Source organism: Python bivittatus, unplaced genomic scaffold, assembly GCF_059951505.1.
Source record: "Python bivittatus isolate LINGU-HERP-01145 unplaced genomic scaffold, Pbiv_v1 ctg000080_np1212, whole genome shotgun sequence".
NCBI classification, from domain to species: Eukaryota; Metazoa; Chordata; class Lepidosauria; order Squamata; family Pythonidae; genus Python; species Python bivittatus.
In genome coordinates this window covers 62,209,565-62,228,467 of record NW_028277035.1, presented here as the reverse complement: position 1 = coordinate 62,228,467, position 18,903 = coordinate 62,209,565, and the positions used below count along the sequence as shown (strand labels likewise).

The 18,903-nt window shown below is 39.4% G+C and overlaps 1 protein-coding gene across 5 annotated transcripts in view; it reads left to right on the top strand.

Moving 5' to 3' along the window:
- Window positions 1–18,903, top strand: part of EEFSEC (eukaryotic elongation factor, selenocysteine-tRNA specific) — a 344,759-nt gene that overhangs the window by 109,184 nt on the left and 216,672 nt on the right. For 4 of the 5 annotated variants that reach the window (XR_015794902.1, XR_015794903.1, XM_088134249.1 and 1 more), the window contains exon 6: window positions 18,595–18,751. The exons of the other annotated variant lie outside the window; for it this stretch is intronic. Coding sequence is in view for 2 of the 4 variants with exons in the window: in XM_088134249.1 (XP_087990375.1) it covers window positions 18,595–18,751 (157 nt within the window). In the remaining 2 variants the exon portion in view is untranslated. The remainder of the gene's footprint in view (window positions 1–18,594; window positions 18,752–18,903) is intronic. 5 annotated transcript variants of the gene reach the window in all.

The window sequence follows — 18,903 nt, the reverse complement described above, 5'->3', positions numbered from 1 at the left end:
TTGTTCACCCTTGATGATAAAATGTATGCAGCTTCTCCCATTATTTAGTGGCCAGTTCATCATGACATTCAAATCAGGCAATGATGGATAAGATATTCCTCTAATTATTAGGTTACCACACTACTTCCATTGTACCCACAAAGTCCATGGTTTTGTTCTGCTTTTCTACAAACAGACAGAAGTTGCTAAAGATTTTACGGCACTCACCAGACAATTAACAGGTTTTTGCTCACTGTTTGTTTGTTTTCATTCAGAAATAATAATGGTTTTGATAGCATAAATTAAGTAATAGTAAAGAGTTGGCTTCAGACACTTTTTATTCTAGTGCTATAACTGCTACTTTCAACAAGATCTCCTGCTACTCACATAGCTATGGACACTATCAGCAGCTAAGAAGTATAACTGTGAGCACTCAATCAGCATACAAATGTCCTAGAAATTACATGGAAGAATTCTTAGAATTCTTAGAACTGCTTAGAATTTCACTTCTTTCAGTAGCACCAGTATAAGCACTGTAATGAAGTATTTTACCTACATTCCTGCCCAATGCTGTCCCATAGGTTTGTATGTGTGATTGTGTGTTTGTATGTGGAAGAGAGAGAGAGAGAGAGGGAGACAAGGAAAGAGACTATGTGGGCTAGGATAATAATGCCTAGATTTCTCTTACCCAGTTGAGCCTTCATAATGGCTATAAGAGCAATAAAACATTCATACTTCTCCCTTCTTATTTTGTTCGTGGATTGTTGCCCAGCAGCCTTGCTTAAGGTTGCTTTTTTGAAAAAGTCAGGCATGAAGAACTGCCTCCTGGCTGCTGCGGCTTGTAGATACAACATTTCACTGATGAAATTACTCACATTCAGTGTAGTTTTGACTTATCATGGGCAGAATCTAGGCAATGTCTTGGAGCCTTATCTAGGACTCCTTTTAGCCTGTCAACTCCAGTGACATGAAAAAAGTTATGCTTGCCCCTCCTGGCACCTTCAGGTTGTTGGGGCATGGTGAAAAGTTGGGTTTAGAAGGCGACCAATGTTCTTTGAGGGAGAGGCCATTACTGTCTGCCTTAAAGGAGAGAATGGTGTGCCACATTCTCAAAAAAAAAAAAAAAAACAACCCTTCCTGGATCTAGCTGGTTTGGATAACTAGCCCTATCTCCAACCTTCTCTTTTTATGAAGGCCATTGATAAAGTGGTAGGGAGTCCTTACAGAGTGCACTGGAGGAAGTAGATTATCTGAATTTTTCAGCCTGAATTCAAATCTGGGCATAAGATAGAAACAGCTTTCGTTGCTCTGGTGGATGACCTACATCAATACCTAGAAGTGGTTGTGGTACTTCTCCTGATCTTAGTAGGCTTCTCAGCAGCATTTCATACCATTGGCCACGGTATCCTTCTGGACTACCTACTAGGTTGGAAGTTGAGTGTAGTTTGTTGCAATGGCTCTAATTCCTGAGTGGGTAGTTCAGCTGGGATGATAGAGGAAAAGGAGTCAGCCCAGTAAGCATTCTTTTGTGATGTGCCACAGGATTCAGTCTTTTCCCTCATGCTGTATAACATCTACATGAAACTGCTGGGAGAGATCATCTGTCAATTCAGTATGAGGTACCAGTATGCAGATGATTTTTAGGTTTATGGGTTTACATTCCCACCCCAGACAAGCTGGAGATGTTGTACAAGTCTTGACCCAGTGTTTGGAAGAAGTTGGGGACTGGGTAGGGTGCAACTCTAGAAAAATGGCATTGGCTCTTTGTTCAGAAGAGATCTCTGTCATCTCCAGTGATAATTTAGAATGGGGTGACATTCCCCAGAAAGAGCAGGTCTGGAATTAAGATGTCCTTCTGGACTTGTAGCTACTGCTTAGTAGACAGGTAGAGGCTGTGGCCATAGAGTCATTGCTCAGCTTCAGCTAGTGTGACAATTGTGATTTTACTTGGAATGGGTGACCCTGGCAAGAGTCTTACCACCAGCTGTTTGGATGACTGCAATACATCTTACGTAGAGCTGCCTTTGAAGCTCACTTAGAAACTGCAATTGGTCCAAAATACAGTGGCTTATTGTTGAATGAAAGTTGCCATATTCATAAAACCTGTATTTCAGGCACTGCATTGATTGACAGTAAGTTCCTGTGTACAGTTCAGAGTCTGGACTTTAACCTAGATAGCTGCAAGATTGCTTTCTCCACATAGAAATGACCTATCCAGTACATGTTCCACAACAATATCTATTAGTCCCTAATACTGAAAAATTAAAGGCACAGTAATATTTTTCTTTTGCGACCCTGCCTATGATGGAATATATTCCCTCTTGAGGCCAAGTTAGCAACCTTCCTAATTGTCTTCCAGAATTTAATTAAAACAGAATTGTTTTAGAGAATGTTTGCGGTTGATATGTAGCTGCTATCTGTATTTTTGTTTTAGGGTGATGTATAGGAATTCTGAGTCTGGAAAAGAAAAGGGAGGTTTTCAAAACATAGCCAACTAGGAGCAGGTGCACATTTTATCTTTGGGGGGACCCGGAAGCTCACTGGCAACCAGCAACAGCTTTTGAGTGGTCTTCAAGGGCAGCCCCATATAGAATACCTTTCAGTAGTCCAACTGATTAGAGCACGAGTAACCATCTGGAAGCTCTCCCAATTGAGGAACAGGGATAACTGACACAACAGGTAGCTGGGCAAAGGCCCTCTTGGCCACAACTGTCATTTGGTCTTTCAGCAGGATCTATGAGTCCAAGATGACCCCCCAGATTGTATACAGTCTTGAATGGGAAGTGCAACCCCATCTATTTGGGGGGCTCAAAAATTCACAGCCACTTAGTCTAGGTAGGATTGAGCCTGAATCTGTTTCTCCCCATCTAGACCCACATAGCCTCCAGACCCTGGGATTGGACATTGATGGCATCACTTGGCTGGCTCAGGATCAAGATATACAAGTGGGTATCATCTACATATTGGTGATACCGGACCCTGAACTGACAGATGACTTCCCCTAGCAGTTTCCTGTAGATATTAATCATGAAGGAGAGAGTGTAGAGCCCTGAGGCCCTGCACAGTTGAGGGGCTGAGGCCACTACCCATCCCCCCTGCCAATGCCAGCTGAAACCAGCCACTGAAATAGGAGATCCGCCATGACATAACTGCCCCCAGTTCCCAACCCTGTAGCTGGTCCAGGAGGATACCATGATTGATTATATCAGAGGCCATTGCAAGATCAAGGAACACAAGGATGGACATACCATCCCCATCCCAACCCTGGCAGAGGTCATCAAGTGCTACCGATGCTATCTCTGACTGGGTCCTGGCCTGAAACCTGGCTGAAATGATGATAAGCTTCCTTTAGGATCCCCTGCAACTGCTGTCCAACTACTTTCTCATCAACCTTCCTTAAAAAGGGAGAGTTGGAGAATGGTTGACAGTTATCCAAAATCACTGGGCCCAAGGATGGCTTCTTGGGGAGAGACCATCTTCTTCAAGGCTGAAGGAACCCCATCCCATTGCTCAAAGAAGCCAACACCACTGCAATGATCCAATGACAGGTTACTTGCTGGGCAATCTTAACAACCCAAGTGGGACCTGGATCTAATAGGCAGGTGGCCAAACTCACAGTTTGGAAGACCCTGACTGCCACATAGGAGTCACAGACTCAAACTCATCCCAGATAATTCACAACACTATGCCCCAGGCATCTTTTAAGAGTTAGTCCATCTATTAGAATGTCTGTAAGAGAGAAGTTTAAACAACTCGCAGATACACTGCCTTAATGTAGTCAATAATAAGTGAGAACTAGAGTATACTTATCTAATTTCCAAGGTTCTGTAACCTAACCTCTTTTTCCTGCCATTAAATCTGACTAATGGGATTCTGTGAATGTTGCTTCCTTGGTAAAGCTGTCATTACAGGCTTGACAGGGATTACAGTTTTATAATATTGTGCTGGTTTAAATGTTTAACTTTTTATGGATAAAAACCACCAAGATTACACTAGTGTATAAATATAATAAATAAATACAAATTCTCTTATTCCCAATTTTGTCCAGAAGTGAGAATAGCCAATTAACCATGAAAAACGTAAGTTTTAGTTAGGCCCTATGTTTTCATCAGGCTACCTTTGTCAATGGGTTCTCTTCTTCCCTCTTATTTACCTCCTGTGGCCAACCCTGATTAGGAGATTAGGTTCCAATAGAGTAAAAATATAATACAATGCAATATGATATATGAATTATAAACACCTCCCCCAAGATGAACTGTGACTTCTTGCATGCTTCTATTTTGCAAACGTTTGCCCAAGGAACTTTAAATCCTCAAAATGTTTTGGTGAGGGGAATGCTGGTTAATAAGTAATGTTGTTGTAGTGGAATAAGAAGAGAAAGAAAATTCTCCATTTTATTTGTGAAGTAAAAACATCACTGCTTGTTGTTTGGGGCCTTTTTAATGAAAATAAACATAATGCCTCAAGGAGAATTGTTTCTTGCTGAAACTATAGGCAAAGACTTTGACATGTAAAGACATGCTAAAAGATCATTGGTCAGCAAGATATTATTTTAATAAGCTACTTTTTTGGGTACAGTATTTATTTAGTTATTTACTCTGGCTTGCATGCCGCTCCAGTTGTAATGACTCTGCCTGGCTAAAAGATACTGCATTTCTTGGCAACAGTAGTTAACTGTACTCTGGCTGAACTTAAATTTCTAGTAGTTTTTTTTTTTTAAACACAAAATATTCTAGGTTTAACACTGAAGTCTGCATATAGATAATTATGTGTTATAAATGCTCAAGCATTCATCATAACACACAATTCGCAAACCACAGTCTTACCTCTGATCTCTATAGTTACTTTCTGAATATATTACTATCGTGTGGATCTGTAATCATACAGTTTCTCTTTTTTTAGTGAAAAGAGGAAGTTGTCATTTTAAAAAAGGTCTCTTGGCAACACAATTATCTTTGTAGGAACTTGTATTGTCTGTGCCTTATCTTGGCCATTGTGTGATGGGTTATAGAATTGACTTAATCTTTCCTGGTTTTACCATTTTAGATTTATCAAGTTTACTCTGTATGTATATGAACAAATGTGTATATTTTGTGTTGCTTACTATGTATGTGCCTATGCGATGGTCAGCACTTGACAGTAGACTCAACTGCTTGGCAAAACCTGCTTTTGCCACAATTTATGTTTCAGCTGCTTTAAAATCTGAATACAGGTTTGCCTGGTTGTGCTTGGCTGCTGATGGCATGCTAAATATGATGATAACACTTCAATGAGGGCAGTCACTGAATAAAAATGCACAATGCTTTCAATAGTTAAAATCCACACTAAAATAAGAGCATAAGAGATGTATTTATTTTTTGGCTGCTGTTTTGTTTGCAATTGGGCAATTTTGTAGAGCTTAGGAATGTGGAGATAATTGTATTTTCATTTGAAATACCATTGTATTTAAAAATGCAGACATGGGGAAATTTCAGCTTTACTGGTAGAAGAATGAAAGATATGGGCATTAACAAATGTGCATTAATATGGCTTTGGCTAATCTGTCACCAAATTTTCTAATGAAGTAGCTGTAAGAAAACGAAAATGCCTCATTTTTTAAAAAAGTATTAAAATTACTTGCTTTGGATGGTACGGCTGAATTTGGCAGATCATAATTATTGTATAGACATTGTTGGGGTTACTATAAGATTATTTGTATAATCTTCCAAATTTTGGTTTGCAAAGGTTTTTGGACAGTTGTATTAATTTTTCTGAAGTAATGTAATAGTCACTTAGTTCATATGTAAAAGTACCCCAAGTCCTGCTGTGCTGCCTCATTGTTGCAGGGGGAGGGAGTGTTGCTGAGAGGGATGAGCAAAGAATGCTGGGAGTATATGCCCGGAGTGTATTTTCCCATCAGGATCACCCAAAGCAGAAAGGTCATCCTAGCTAAAGCAGGCAAGCACCTATATTGGGCAGCAGTGATAGAGGAAGATGCTGGAGGTAGATGATCACTTCAGTGACAATGATAAGGCAAAGCATCACTTTATATTGTGTGGGAGGAGGCAATGGTAAACTAATCCTGTATTTTTCCCAAGAAAACTACGTGGATAGAAAATATAAAATGATTGACAGTAGGTCAGAGGGCCTCAATATGCTACTGAGGAAGAGCTGAGGATCCTTTGAAGTACTAATGGTGTTAATGCATGGTTAGATTAAAACCTTCGGGATGTCTAGTTGCTGATGTTGCTATACAGGAAAAGAAAATCCAAAACTGCAAAGACAGAATTACAGTGGGAACATAGAACATAAGAAGCATGAATATGGGAAAGCTCAACACAGTGAAAGATGAAATGAAAGGACAACAAATTGACCTTAGGCTTAAATGAATTGAGATGGACTAGGAACACTTTCAGTCAAAAGATCACACTGTTTACTAAGGACAAAGAAAACATGAAAAAATGAAAAAGAAAGAAGGAATGGCATTGCTTTTATAGTTAGGAAGTATATACTGAGAACAATGTTTGGCTACAATGCAGTCAATGATCAAATAATATCAAATAGACTTTCTGGACAATCCTTTAATATGATGATTATCCAAGTTCATGCTCCAACCTCTGATACAGAAGAAGAGGAGGTTGACGAGTTTTATGATCAAGTTCAGTCTGAAATCAATAAAACATGCAAGCAAGATATCCTGCTTGTCATTGGAGACTGGAATGCCAAAGTTGGAAATATTAAGGAGGAAAATGTAGTTGGATTATATGGCTTAGGAAACTGAAATGAAGCAGGAGAATGACTTACAATTTCTGCCACTCTAATGATTTTCTCATAGCTGTCAGTGGAGAGATACTAACCAAAGACGACCAAAGAAAGATGGAAAGAGCATACTGAAATACTGTACAGTAGAATTATCATCTGAGATACCATAGCAGATATTTTTTTATTTTTATTTTATTAATCAAATTTATATGCTATCCATCTCACTGTATATTCCCTACCTCTAACACTAGAAGGTGAAGCACTCCAGTCATTTCCAAGTCAGAAGACTGCAGGAACTGATGGAATGCCCAAAGAAAAATGGCAAGCTACAGAAGAAGAATCAGCAAAGGTTCTAACCAAGCTATGCTAGCAAATCTGAAAACAACACAGTGGCAAACAGATTGCAAGAGGTCAATCTATGTTCTAATACCCCAAAAAGGGGACTTAACAGAGTGTGCAAACTATCATACAATATCCTTAAGTTCACATACTAGCCAAATAAGAGCCCTATTGGAAAGGGAGATGCTAGGTGTTCAAGCTGGCTTTAGAAAAGGCCAAGAAACGTGAAACATTATTGCTGTGAAATTAAGAAAGTCAAGGAATACTAAAAAAAAAAAAAGTCAGTATGTGCTCCATTAATTACAGAAAGGCATTTAATTGTGTCAATCATGCCAACCTGTGGAATATGCTTAGAAAAATGGGAATCCTAGAACATTTCTTTGTCCTCATGAGAAACCTATATAGAAGTCAGGAAGCCACAGTATGGAGAGAATATGGAGAGACAGATTAGCTCTAAGTTGGCAAAGGAATGCGACAAGACTGTATACTCTCCCTTTATTTATTCGTCCTATATGCTGATTACATATTAAGGGAAACTAGATTGGAAGAAGATGAGCATGGTTTTACAGCTGGAGGAAGAAACATCAATAACCTGAACTATACTGATGACACTGTTCTGATAGCTGAAAATGCAAAGGTTCTGCAAGATCTAGTAATAAACATCAAGGAACACAGTGAAAAAATGGCACTAAAGTGAAATATAAAGAAGATCAAATTAATGACAACAGGTAGAACAACCAGCCTTGGAACTGCCAGTGAAAATATTGAAGAGGTAGATAGCTTCTGCCTTTTAGAATCAATAATCAACATTAAAGGAACAAGCAGTCAAGGAATGTGCCTCAGATTAGCACTTGGTAGAATAGCCAAGAAGGCCTTGGAAAAGATATTATCTTCCTGTGGTAGTTGAAACTCTGCTTGTTTATATTTTATATTTTGCATCTTAATCGTACAGTAGATTTTATTAATCTTATTTTGGCAAGAGGCGTGAGCTTCAGTTCCCAGAATTCTCCTCAATAGCCATGCAAGATACAGATTTGAAATCCACTTACCTGGAGGACACTGGGTGTGTGGAATTTGGGGTATAGTGACTGAAAGCATTGGTCATTCTGCTGCCTTGTTTTCCTTCCCTAGTGTCAGCCCTACCAGGCAGACTAGACTAAGAAACCAGTGCCAAATAAGTCAGGACTACTTTAATTCTAACAGCTACAGTAACAGAATCTTACAAGTCTGAATGTGTGTCCCTCCTCCCTCACTTTATTTTCATGTGGGGGCTTGAGATGTTTTCTCAAATTAGTTTCTTAGCCTGGGCTCAAGCACCACTTATCTGACCGATGCCTCTTTCTCCTGTCCTTCAAGGTCATTCCCTATATCCTCCTTTTTTTGTTCAGATGAAATTAATGCTTTTGATTTTGGATTGTAAAAGTGAAAGTGGGCAATGTGGACATGATCCCCAAATGTGCTTCAACAAACAATAATGTGGTCTAACCATTAATTGCCAAGCAACCTGAAATATTGGAAAAGAACATTCTGTATTATTTTCCACATACATCCATTGAAAACTATGATTGCTTGAGAAACTCTTTTATCAAATCAATTTCAGTTTAGTCTCATAGAAGGAATTAATGGATATATGCAACAGACTTAATTTCAAATTAGAGTAGATGGATGTCTGTTGATGAATTCCAGATACAGGTAAAAAATGAATACCCATGGACTGCCTTTTCCTCCAAAAGCTTCTGGTAATTCTCATGCTATTTTCAACATTTTACCTGTGTGAGCTGAGATTTTCTGCTCTCACAAACATAAAAAAGTTGCAAACTGGGATAATTAACAAAGGTTGAGGAAGAGTGTGGTTGCCCAGTATTCTGCCTAATGTTAAAAGTCTATTTAAATCTCATCAAGCCTAAATATCCTTCCAGATGACAAAATAGCAATTTACTCCCAGTAAATTTCTGTTTGTTTCTTAGTAATTTAAAACTTAAAATATACTGGTAATTTGTTTCCTTACATGTTTTGTTTTGTTTTTGTAGTCTTCCATGCATTTCTTTCTTGTGGGTTTTTTTGTTTTGTTTTTTGGTTTGGGTTTTTTTGGTGGATTTTGTAATTTTTAAAAAAAAATCTGTAAAACTTGTTAAGAAATTTTTAAAAACCTTGTTTAAAAAAGGAAATATATCAGTAGTACAAATGAGCATAATAATTAAGCAATTTTGAACGTTACTGATTTATTTGCAACACCTTTTATTGAAGTTGTAATTGCAACAAGGTGGTTTTCTGAAAACAAACCTTTCTTAGCTTAGCTGTTTTCATGCAGTAATTCTATTCATGGCTGCAATATGCATTCTTAAGGTGACTATACTAGCGGGAGATGAAACAGGGTTGCCATAGGATACAGTATATGAGTTTAGATTGCCATCAGTGAAAAAAGTTGACAACTACTGAACTATTAATTCCACAAATTACATAGTCAGCATACAGCTGCCTCTATAATCTTTCCGGAGAGAATTCTCAGGCACTAAAGTTGTGTTCTTCAAGGGCTCTTAGGATCGTACTGTATTTATGCTTTCTGTACCTCTGCAGAGCCCTCTTTGGGAATCTTCTAAATCTCAGAGAGAGCCTTCAAGATGAATATGCCTACAGAGCGTGGTGTCTAAATTTCCCTTCAGTTCGCCTCCAACCTCTGACCCAGCCCTACAGGGAACTTCCTGGCTTCCCTGAAAGGAGTGAGTTGAGGCAAATTGTTTGTATGTCTTCTACATTTATCAGTCTCATTCCTTCACTTCTCTGATTTTCCAACAGAGCAGCTAGCTGAAACTTGCTGTAGGGACATAAGACTTAGATTCATATGTTTCTCCTACATGCCTACTTTTAAACCTTCCCCACATGGTTACATTAACAGTAATTGATTACTTCATTTAAACCCTAAACCAGGATTTCCCAAACTGTGCAGTGTACCTCTCTTGGGGAGGTGCAGACAGAGTCCAGGGGAGATGTGAAGAAGCTTTTAGTTACATTGTTACAGTAAATCCACTTTTCCCAAAGTTTCATTGTATTGTATTCATTGTTCATTAGTGTTCATTTTGGTGTTTGGATTTTTGGGGAAATACTACACTAAAGGGAGGTGTGATGACAAAAAGTTTAGGAACCCTTGCTCTAAACTGTGATTGATGTTATTGGTAGTTTATTGAAACAGCTAACAAGTTTGAGCTGGCTTTTGACAATCATATTAAAAATCCTTTTAGTGCAGAGACATGCTCTGAATCTCCCTTTATACTAGCAGTGAAAGAGAAATTCTTCTGTTACTATATTTTTCCTTGTATTCAGACCAGAACATTATAATTAATGGTTTCTAACAAGACAACTTTAAACCTAGTCTGTAGGAGTGAAGTGCCCAGTTTGTGAGTGCTCAAAAGGCTTTTGTGGCTTGCTAAGTCACAAAATGGACATCCAAGTGCAGCCTTTGTGTTAATGCAATCCTGACTCTGAATCATGATGAGTGGGGAAAAAAATAGCACAACCGTAGGATGTTATGGCTTTATTGGGTGAGGTGCTTGGGTAACATTAAATCAAATTTAGTAATAACTGAAGACAGTAATGAAAAATGATAATTGGAGTAATATCCTTTTCCGCTTTTATTTAGCTTTCTTGCAGTAATGTTCAATATAATCGTTTTTTTGCTAATATACTGCGAGATACAGAATTTGGAAGTATAGAAATCCGATCACTCAGTTAATAAATAACATGAGCAGTGCTAAGTTGAACCTTCTTTAATATGAATCTGACGAGTGCTACGCAGAAATACAAATTTTACATTATTTCTAGAGGGTTTTTTTTTAAACCCTCTTTCTCTGTTTCTGTTCTTTCCCTGATGCCTTGTTCTAGTTCTTATTCCCCATCCATTGTGTTCACTCTTTTTTTGGAAAACAGGAGAAAAATTGCACAGATGTCTTACCTTCCAAATGTCAGCAATGAGATGTTTTAGAGACAGACCCCCCCACCAATAATTAGCATTTTTCTAAGGTTAGAACTGACTTGTAGAAACTTGGAGGGGGTGGAGGAGGAGGTTCTGTTTAAGTAACTTTTTCCTGTGGAATCAAACCATGAGTGTGTGCTGAATTTCACAACCCAAAATGTAGCTCTTCATTGCAAACATAATATTGCAGTGCAAATAATATTTAAATCAAAAGGATTTTAAAACTGTGTACTCTATATTAAAGTGTGTGTGTGCAAGGGAAAGGGAGAGTGACTGATGCTTCACTTGTGTTAATACAATAATATTTTTTCCCCCTGCAAACAGAAAAGTCAAGAGGGAGGGAATATTTCATAAAATGCAATGCTAGTGTGTCCTCTAGTCTAAGCCATAAAACAAGAGCAGCAGAAACAGTCTCTTTGAACTTGAAATCCCTTTCTAAGCTGCTGATCTAACCTAAGCAAGAGAGGGAGAATTTACTAGTCAGAAACATTTGTTCTTTGCCCCCCCTTTCATTTTCCTTTTTTAACTCCTTAAGTGAGTTTGATGCTGCAACTCTGCCCATAAATTTTAAAAAAATATTGTTGTAATGTAGGTCAATGAACTGAAGCACCACTGTACACCATGGTGGATTAAAATCAGAAAGTTAACCCGCTTCCACTCCCACTAGGTCATATGACAATATAAACAAGAAATGCAAGGAGCCTTTAGCTTTTTCTTGACCTAATCCTTTGTTTATGCAGCACTTAAACTGACTTTTGGGGTCGTCTCTGTCTGGCATTAAAGGCCTTAAGCTTTTTGAAGTTCCCCTGAAGTTAATAAAATTAGTCTGCCCTCATGGCGAGGCCCCTGTCTACAGACTCAGAAGAAGAGTGTGTATCCGTTGTTGTCCATAGCGTTGGATTTTTTAGCTTCATATTTTATAACCAGGAGAAATTGGATGAGAAACTAAGAGAGAAACACAGCTCCAAAGGCTACTCAGCTAATGGCAAAGTGATAGCTCTGGTAGTTACAGAAATCCTAAGAATAATTCTGTGTAGTCTTAAAATGTGTGGCCTGCATTTTAAATGGTAATCTTGATCTAAATGTGTGGACTTCAACTCCCAGAATTCTCCAGCCAGCATGTTGAAGTCCACCCATCTTAAAGTTGCCTAGTACGAAAAACACTGATCTACATAAAGATTTGGTCTGCTTTGTTTCGTACTTCTTATCTGACTGATCAGTGTAATGTAGAACTACTATACTCATTTTAATGAAAAATCAAAAACCAATTTTCTTTAAATCAAACAACACTTTCTCTTCTTTTTTCAACATTTTCTTTTTCTTTTCATATCAGGACTCTTTGACATGACACAAAGACATAATATCTTCAGGGGTTAGTAGCAATCAGAAATATTCATACCTTGGGAATTAGGCTCACTTGGTTGCATCTTTGCTTTGCCAATGCCCAGGGAAGCACGTTTATCTTTCCCTGTGCAACAAGCTTGCTGCCTCTTATATATGATTGCTTAATTATGAATCCAAACTTGACTCCCACTGGTTTAATAATCTTTAAATTAAATTCAATGCAACTGATTTAAGACATTAAGTGTAATAAACATGATTACATTTTACCTTCAAACTTGAATTTTTAAAAGTTGGATTGGAAATATTTTGCTCTATTCAGGCAGGCAAAATATTTTCCAAATATGAAGGTAGCGTGGAGGTAAATGTGTCATTATGAATAAAGACAGGTATCTGAGGACTTTTCTTTTGAATGGTCTCCCTATTACTGGTGATTTTCTGGATATTGTTTAGTTCCTTCTTACCTTGAATGGTATATGTCTTCTTCAAAGATCCAATGAAGTAGCCCTATGGTGTTTTAATTCCCTATCTTTTCCTGTTTGTTTTCTCAGGCCTTCTTACCTTCAGCAACTATTTACTCAGATTCTTCTAACAATTACATCCAATCAAGCTAATTAAAGTAGAACAGGCTGGTAGAAATTTTCATTAAAGAGCCAGATTGCTTCCTGGTTCACTTGCTGGAAACAAGATAATATAACTGATTGACCCTCCCCTTATCTAAATCCTTTTCTTTCCAGATCTGTCTATACTGAGTCATGGCATTTAGGAAGGGGCTTCCAACTGGGGCTAATAGACTAAAAAGATCCATACTCTGGACCCATGAAGATCCCAAGCATGTGCCTACCTCTCTCCTGCTAAAAGATAGCAGTTTCACAGGGATAGAACAAGGGGTATAAGCAGAGACCTCCAGTGACAGGAGAAAATCCATCACTGGTCTATCTAGGGTTCAGAAAATCAGCCAAATGGAAAAAGCGGAGGTGCAGGGATTCTGGCTGGCGAAGGCTATGGAGGCCACGGAGGTCATGGTAGTGACCTCAGAAGCTTGGAAAATCATGGTGGTGGCCTTGGGGCTTGTGAAGGCTGTGGAAGCCTGAGGCACACCATGTGGATGCTCAAAGCAGCAGTTTTCACCCCCCCCGACATTCAACCTATGGAGGTGTGGCTGACCTGGGATCCCTGGTTTTGTTGGGTGGGGTAGAGGTCCATGGGCGCTAACCCTGTTTTTAACTTGGGGGTGATTTGCCCCACTATTGGGGTGGGAGAGGTAAGCAGGACTGAGGTGCTTTCTTCTTTCTTTTTTTCTTCCCCCACAGGGGTTTATTTCCAGTGAGACTGGTGAGTGTGTCATCAGATGCAGCCAGGGGTGGTTGAGTTCCCTGTGGGTTGGGTGGGGTGGGCTGCCAGGACTTTGGGTGTAATTTTGTGTGTAATGGTCGGGTGAGATTGATTATGTGTCCTTGGGCCTGGGAGGAGGATGTGAGGAGTGGGAGTAAACTGGGGGAGGTGCTGAGGGAGCCACTGTGAAGATTATTTAGGCTATCTAGTGGATAAAGTCATTCAGATTCACTCTGTCTTGGACTCTGATTGGGCAGAGCAGGCTGAGGTGCCTGGGGTATGGTCTGGTGGTATGATCTGGGATGAGGTTGGGCCAGTGATTCTTGAGGAAGTGTACAGGGCTCTTTCTGCTATTAGTTTGGCCACCATTTTACTGGATTTGGGTCCTTCCTGGGTTGTAAAAGTGGCCAAGGAGATGAGCTGTGGTTGGGTCCCTGCAGAGTGTTGACCTCTTTGATGGAGGGGGTGATGCCCCCAGCCTCGAAAGAGGTGGTGGTGCACCCCCTCCTCAAGAGGCCATGTTTGGACTCAACAGTTTTCAATAAGTATCAACCAGTCTTCAACCTTTCCTTCTTGGGGAAGATTTTTGGGAAAGTGGTCGGTCTGCAGCTGAGGAGAACCCTGGAGGAAATGGATTATCTAAACCTGTTTCAGTCAGGTTTCAGGCTGGATTTAGTACTCAGATAACTTTGGTCACACTTGTTGATGACCTGTGGTGGAGCTGGGATGGTGGTGGTGCATCCATCCTTGTGCTCCTTGATGGCTTGGTGGCTTTTGATACCATCGTCCATGGTATCCTTCTGAGCCAGCTCCATGGATTGTGGGTACCATATTATGGTGCTTCTCTTACTCTAGGGCCGGTTCCAGTCAGGGTTGGTTGGTGGAGAGAGTTCGTCCCCTAGGCCCCTCACTTGTGGGATGCCACAGGATTCTCTTCTCTCCCCCTCCTTTTCAGCATCTACATGAAACTGCCAGGTGAGGTCCTCTGCCAGTTTGGAGTTCAGAATCATCAGTGCCCTGATGATACCCAATTATATTTTTCAACTCCAGGCCAGCCAAGTGAGGCTGTCATGGTTCTGTCCCAGTACCTGGAGGCTGTGCAGGTTTGGATGGGGAGGAACTGCCTCCAACTCAATCCTACCAAGACCGAGTGGCTGTGGGTGTTTGGACAACCCAGATCTGGGGATATTCCAACTTTGATCCTGGATGGGATTGCACTTCTCCATTCAAGGATGGTGTGCAATTTGGGGATCTTCATGGACTCACAGCTCCTGCTCAGTGAGCAGGTGGCAGCCGTGGCCAGGAAGACTTTTTCCCAGCTTCATCTGGTGTGCAACTTGCACCCTTTGCTAGATCAGAGGGCCCTTCAATTAGTCACTAATGCCCTGGTCACCTCACGGCTTGTCTACTGCAACGTGCTCTACATGGGGCTGCCCTTGAAGACCACCTGGAAGCTTCAGGTGGTCCAGAATGTAGCTGTGCGGGCAGTGATGGGCATGCCTCAATATGCCCATGTAACACCTTTGCTTCGTGAGCTGCACTGGTTGCCAGTTGGCTTCCAAATGCGATTCAAGGTACTGGTCACTACCTGTAAAGCCCTACATGACATAGGGCCTGTTTACTTGAGGGACCGCTTGTCTCCCATGGTATCTGCCTGACCAGTTTGATCTGGCAGGGTTGGAGTGCTCTGAGTTCCATTAATTAAACAATGGCACCTACCAGGACCCTGTAAGCATGCCTTCTCTGTAGCAGTACCTGCCCTCTGAAATGAGGTTCCTGAAATTGGAATGGCTCCCACCTTACTGGGATCTCGAAGGGCCTTAAAGACCTGGCTCTTTGCCCAGACTTTTGGAGAGGACGATTGATGCCTCTTTCTTCCTTTCTGTTCTCCTCTGTCGTGGTTGTCCTTTGGTCTTGTGCTGTTTTTATGTTTTCTGTATTTTTCTTTGTTTTTTTAAATGTTTTAACTATTGTTAACTGCCCTGAGTTGCTGGGAGTCAGGTGGCATATAAATTTAATAAATTACTATTGTTGGTTGCACAGTCAGCCAATGTTTAGACTAGATTTGGCATTTTTATCCACCTATCAAGTCCTTCCCAAGGACCTGGGATAGGCAGATGTTGTTGTTTGATGGTTTATTTTTATTATTATTATTAAATGGAAAGGTGGAGGTAGAGGTAGAATTGAATTTGATGGATTATGACTTGTATCTAGTGTAAAAATGAGAGATTAAATCTTTTGTTATCAGAGATGAAGAAAACATTATCTTAGTTATCTAGTGTATGGTGCCTGAGCACAAGATTTTGTTGTTATTGTGTTGAAAAGGCTTAATTTTTAAAATTTCCTGTACATTGTTTGAGTACTTTTTTGTGAAATAGTAAAGAAGTTGTGGGTAGACAGGTGTTACAACTATGACCCAGAGGAATAATATCTCCCTTATCAGAATAATTGTGAGATAGTTGGCTCTTATTAAATATGTCTACTTAGGCTTGGGGATCAGGGATAGATTGACCAACCACCACCTAATGAAATTCCCAACAGAATTGACAGAAGTAATTGTGAAATGGTATTCCAAGCCTTTGGTGTTGATTGATTTTAGTTTCAGGATTAGTCTGTTAGGTGTGGCTCAGGAGTTCAGTGTAGCTATGACAACTGTGGGCATATCCCAGTTGGTGTTAGGAGCAACATATGTTTTTGGTCACACACATAATTTAGCTTTTTGTTCTGCTTCATGAGATATTCCAAGCTTGGGGACTCCTGTGGGCCTTTCTCACTCTCTGTGGGCCTTTCTGTCTCTCATGGATAGATCACCAGCTAGCAATGGTTGGATTTAAATAGTTAGATACTTCAGTTGAAAAAGCTGATAGAGTCCGTAGTGTTCCAGGAAGCTTTGGAAATGTTGTAAAGTTGGTTCTGTCAGTGACCCTGTTATTTTTTTTCTATTAGAAGCTGGGACTAAGAAACTCAGTAGGACATTCACACAACTGCTTTTAAACATCTCCTCTGACTTGATTCAGAATTGCCTCTATAATATACAGAAAATCTGCAGTAATTGAAGCAGTGGAACAGACACAGCTTGAATCAGATAAATATAAGGCCGAGTCCATACATGCAGTGAAGTAACAATGCCTGCAAATGTATCCAGAGATTCATATCCAAGGAAATTGTTCTGAGCTGTGAAAGGGCTAAAAATGTCTCTCTCCTCCATGAACTCAGATTTGAAATTTTGGATGATCTATGACACTTTCTGTTCTTTTTTTTTCTTCTCCCAAATTAGATGTACTATTGTTGAAAAGTAAATTTCAGAGATTCATTACAGCAACATCTCTTGCACAGTTAAATTAGCATTGCTTAGCTGACTTTGACCAATCCCCGTGGATGTCTGCAAAGGTTCGCTGTTTTCATCAGAATGACAAAAGCAGCATTGTACCACAAGCCCTACCCCTTTCATATATGCATGCAACATCACAATGCAGTTAACCAAAGAGAAGGTGCCTGCATTGGAACACCATTTTTATCATTCTGTCCTGAGTCCATACCCCCGCTCTTGTGGACACTGCTGCTATGCTGTTGCTGATCCCAAAAAAACTAAGGAGGATTGAGCCTAGTTAGCTAGTACTTGGATGGAAAACCACCAGGACATCCCAGAGCTGTAGGCAAGACTGGGAAGTAAAAAAACAAAAAAACAAAAAAAGCCTGGAAGAAGATAATGTCATATCAGTTCCATATGGCTTCCCAGAAAATTATATGGCCATATGAATTTAGTCATCATAAGTTGAACCTGACTGAAGTTTTAATGTTATCATAAAAGCCTAATTGAAAGAGGCGATTATTACGCCTTTTAGCATGTGTTATGTCTCTCAGATGGGCAATGTTACAGTGACATTTAATTTTCCGTGATTAAACAAGGTGGTTTAGAAAATTGTGGCTTTTCCAATTCACAGTCCCTGAAAGAAGGTCATTATCTGGATTCTTTGTTTTCAGTTTGAGAATCTTTTGGTAAGCTCAGTAAATAATGTTCACCTAGGAACTGTTAGTGTTAACTATTGATTCTTTTGGACTATGGTGATTTTTAGTACTGTGAACCATAGTATCTTCTGTCTTGTCTGAGGATGGTGTCCTTGTAGATACTGTTCAAAGCAGGAACTCTTTATGCTGTATGTGATGATTTCATCCTGTCTCCTTTGCTATTTAACATCTTAAAAAAAAAATTCCCATATTGGGAGTTTGGTGCTGTGTGATATCAATATACTGATGATACCCAAAATAGTTCTCCACAATGCGTACCTGAAAGTGATAATGGGCTGAATGATGGTTAATAAACCAAAATGGAATCTAAACAAGATTGAAGTGCTTGCTGAGTGTAGAGGGTAATAATTTTAGAGACATGATAGATCTTTTGCTCTAGATGGAGTTACTTTCCCACAGATAGAAAAATTGTGCAGTTTTGAACTGTTTCTGTATTCAAGACTTGCTCCATATCTCAGATTAAAACAGTGGTTAGGGATGCTTTTTATCACCTTCAGCTGATATATCGGATGCACTGGTTTCTAAAAGAAACTGGTCCTAAAATAATGGTACATAATCTTTAGGATAGTTACTGTAATGTACTAAATGTTGGACTGTTTTTATATATAGTTTAGAAAAGTTTAATGAGTTCAACAGTCTGGTTGATGATACTGGAATAATGTGGAGAGATGATTTTACATCTGCATTGCAATCATTACATTGGCTGCTGATATGTAACTAAAATCAAAAATGACTTCAGCCCAGGTCACTTAAGCTGTTATAGAAATACTACTGATGGCATAGGAATGCAATATAGAAATAATAATATATGTATATGTATACAAAATGATAACTTATTAACTTATTTGTTTAATTTGCAGCTGTGTGATGATTACAGTGTGATTGGTCGTTCATTATTTAAAAAAGAAACAAACATCCAGATGTTTGTGGGGTTGAAGGTCAAGCTATCTACAGGAGAGGAAGGTATAATAGAAGGTGGCTTTGGACAGAGTGGAAAATTTAAAGTCCGCATTCCAGGTAAGTATTTATTTTTGCCACTTACGTACATTCAGGACAGCATTTTCTAAATTCCTGAGAAGGAATTTAGATTCCTATACATGTAGGAATGTAATATAGTAGATATCATCATATGATTAACTTCAAAATATACTTCTAGGTTGATAAGCTTA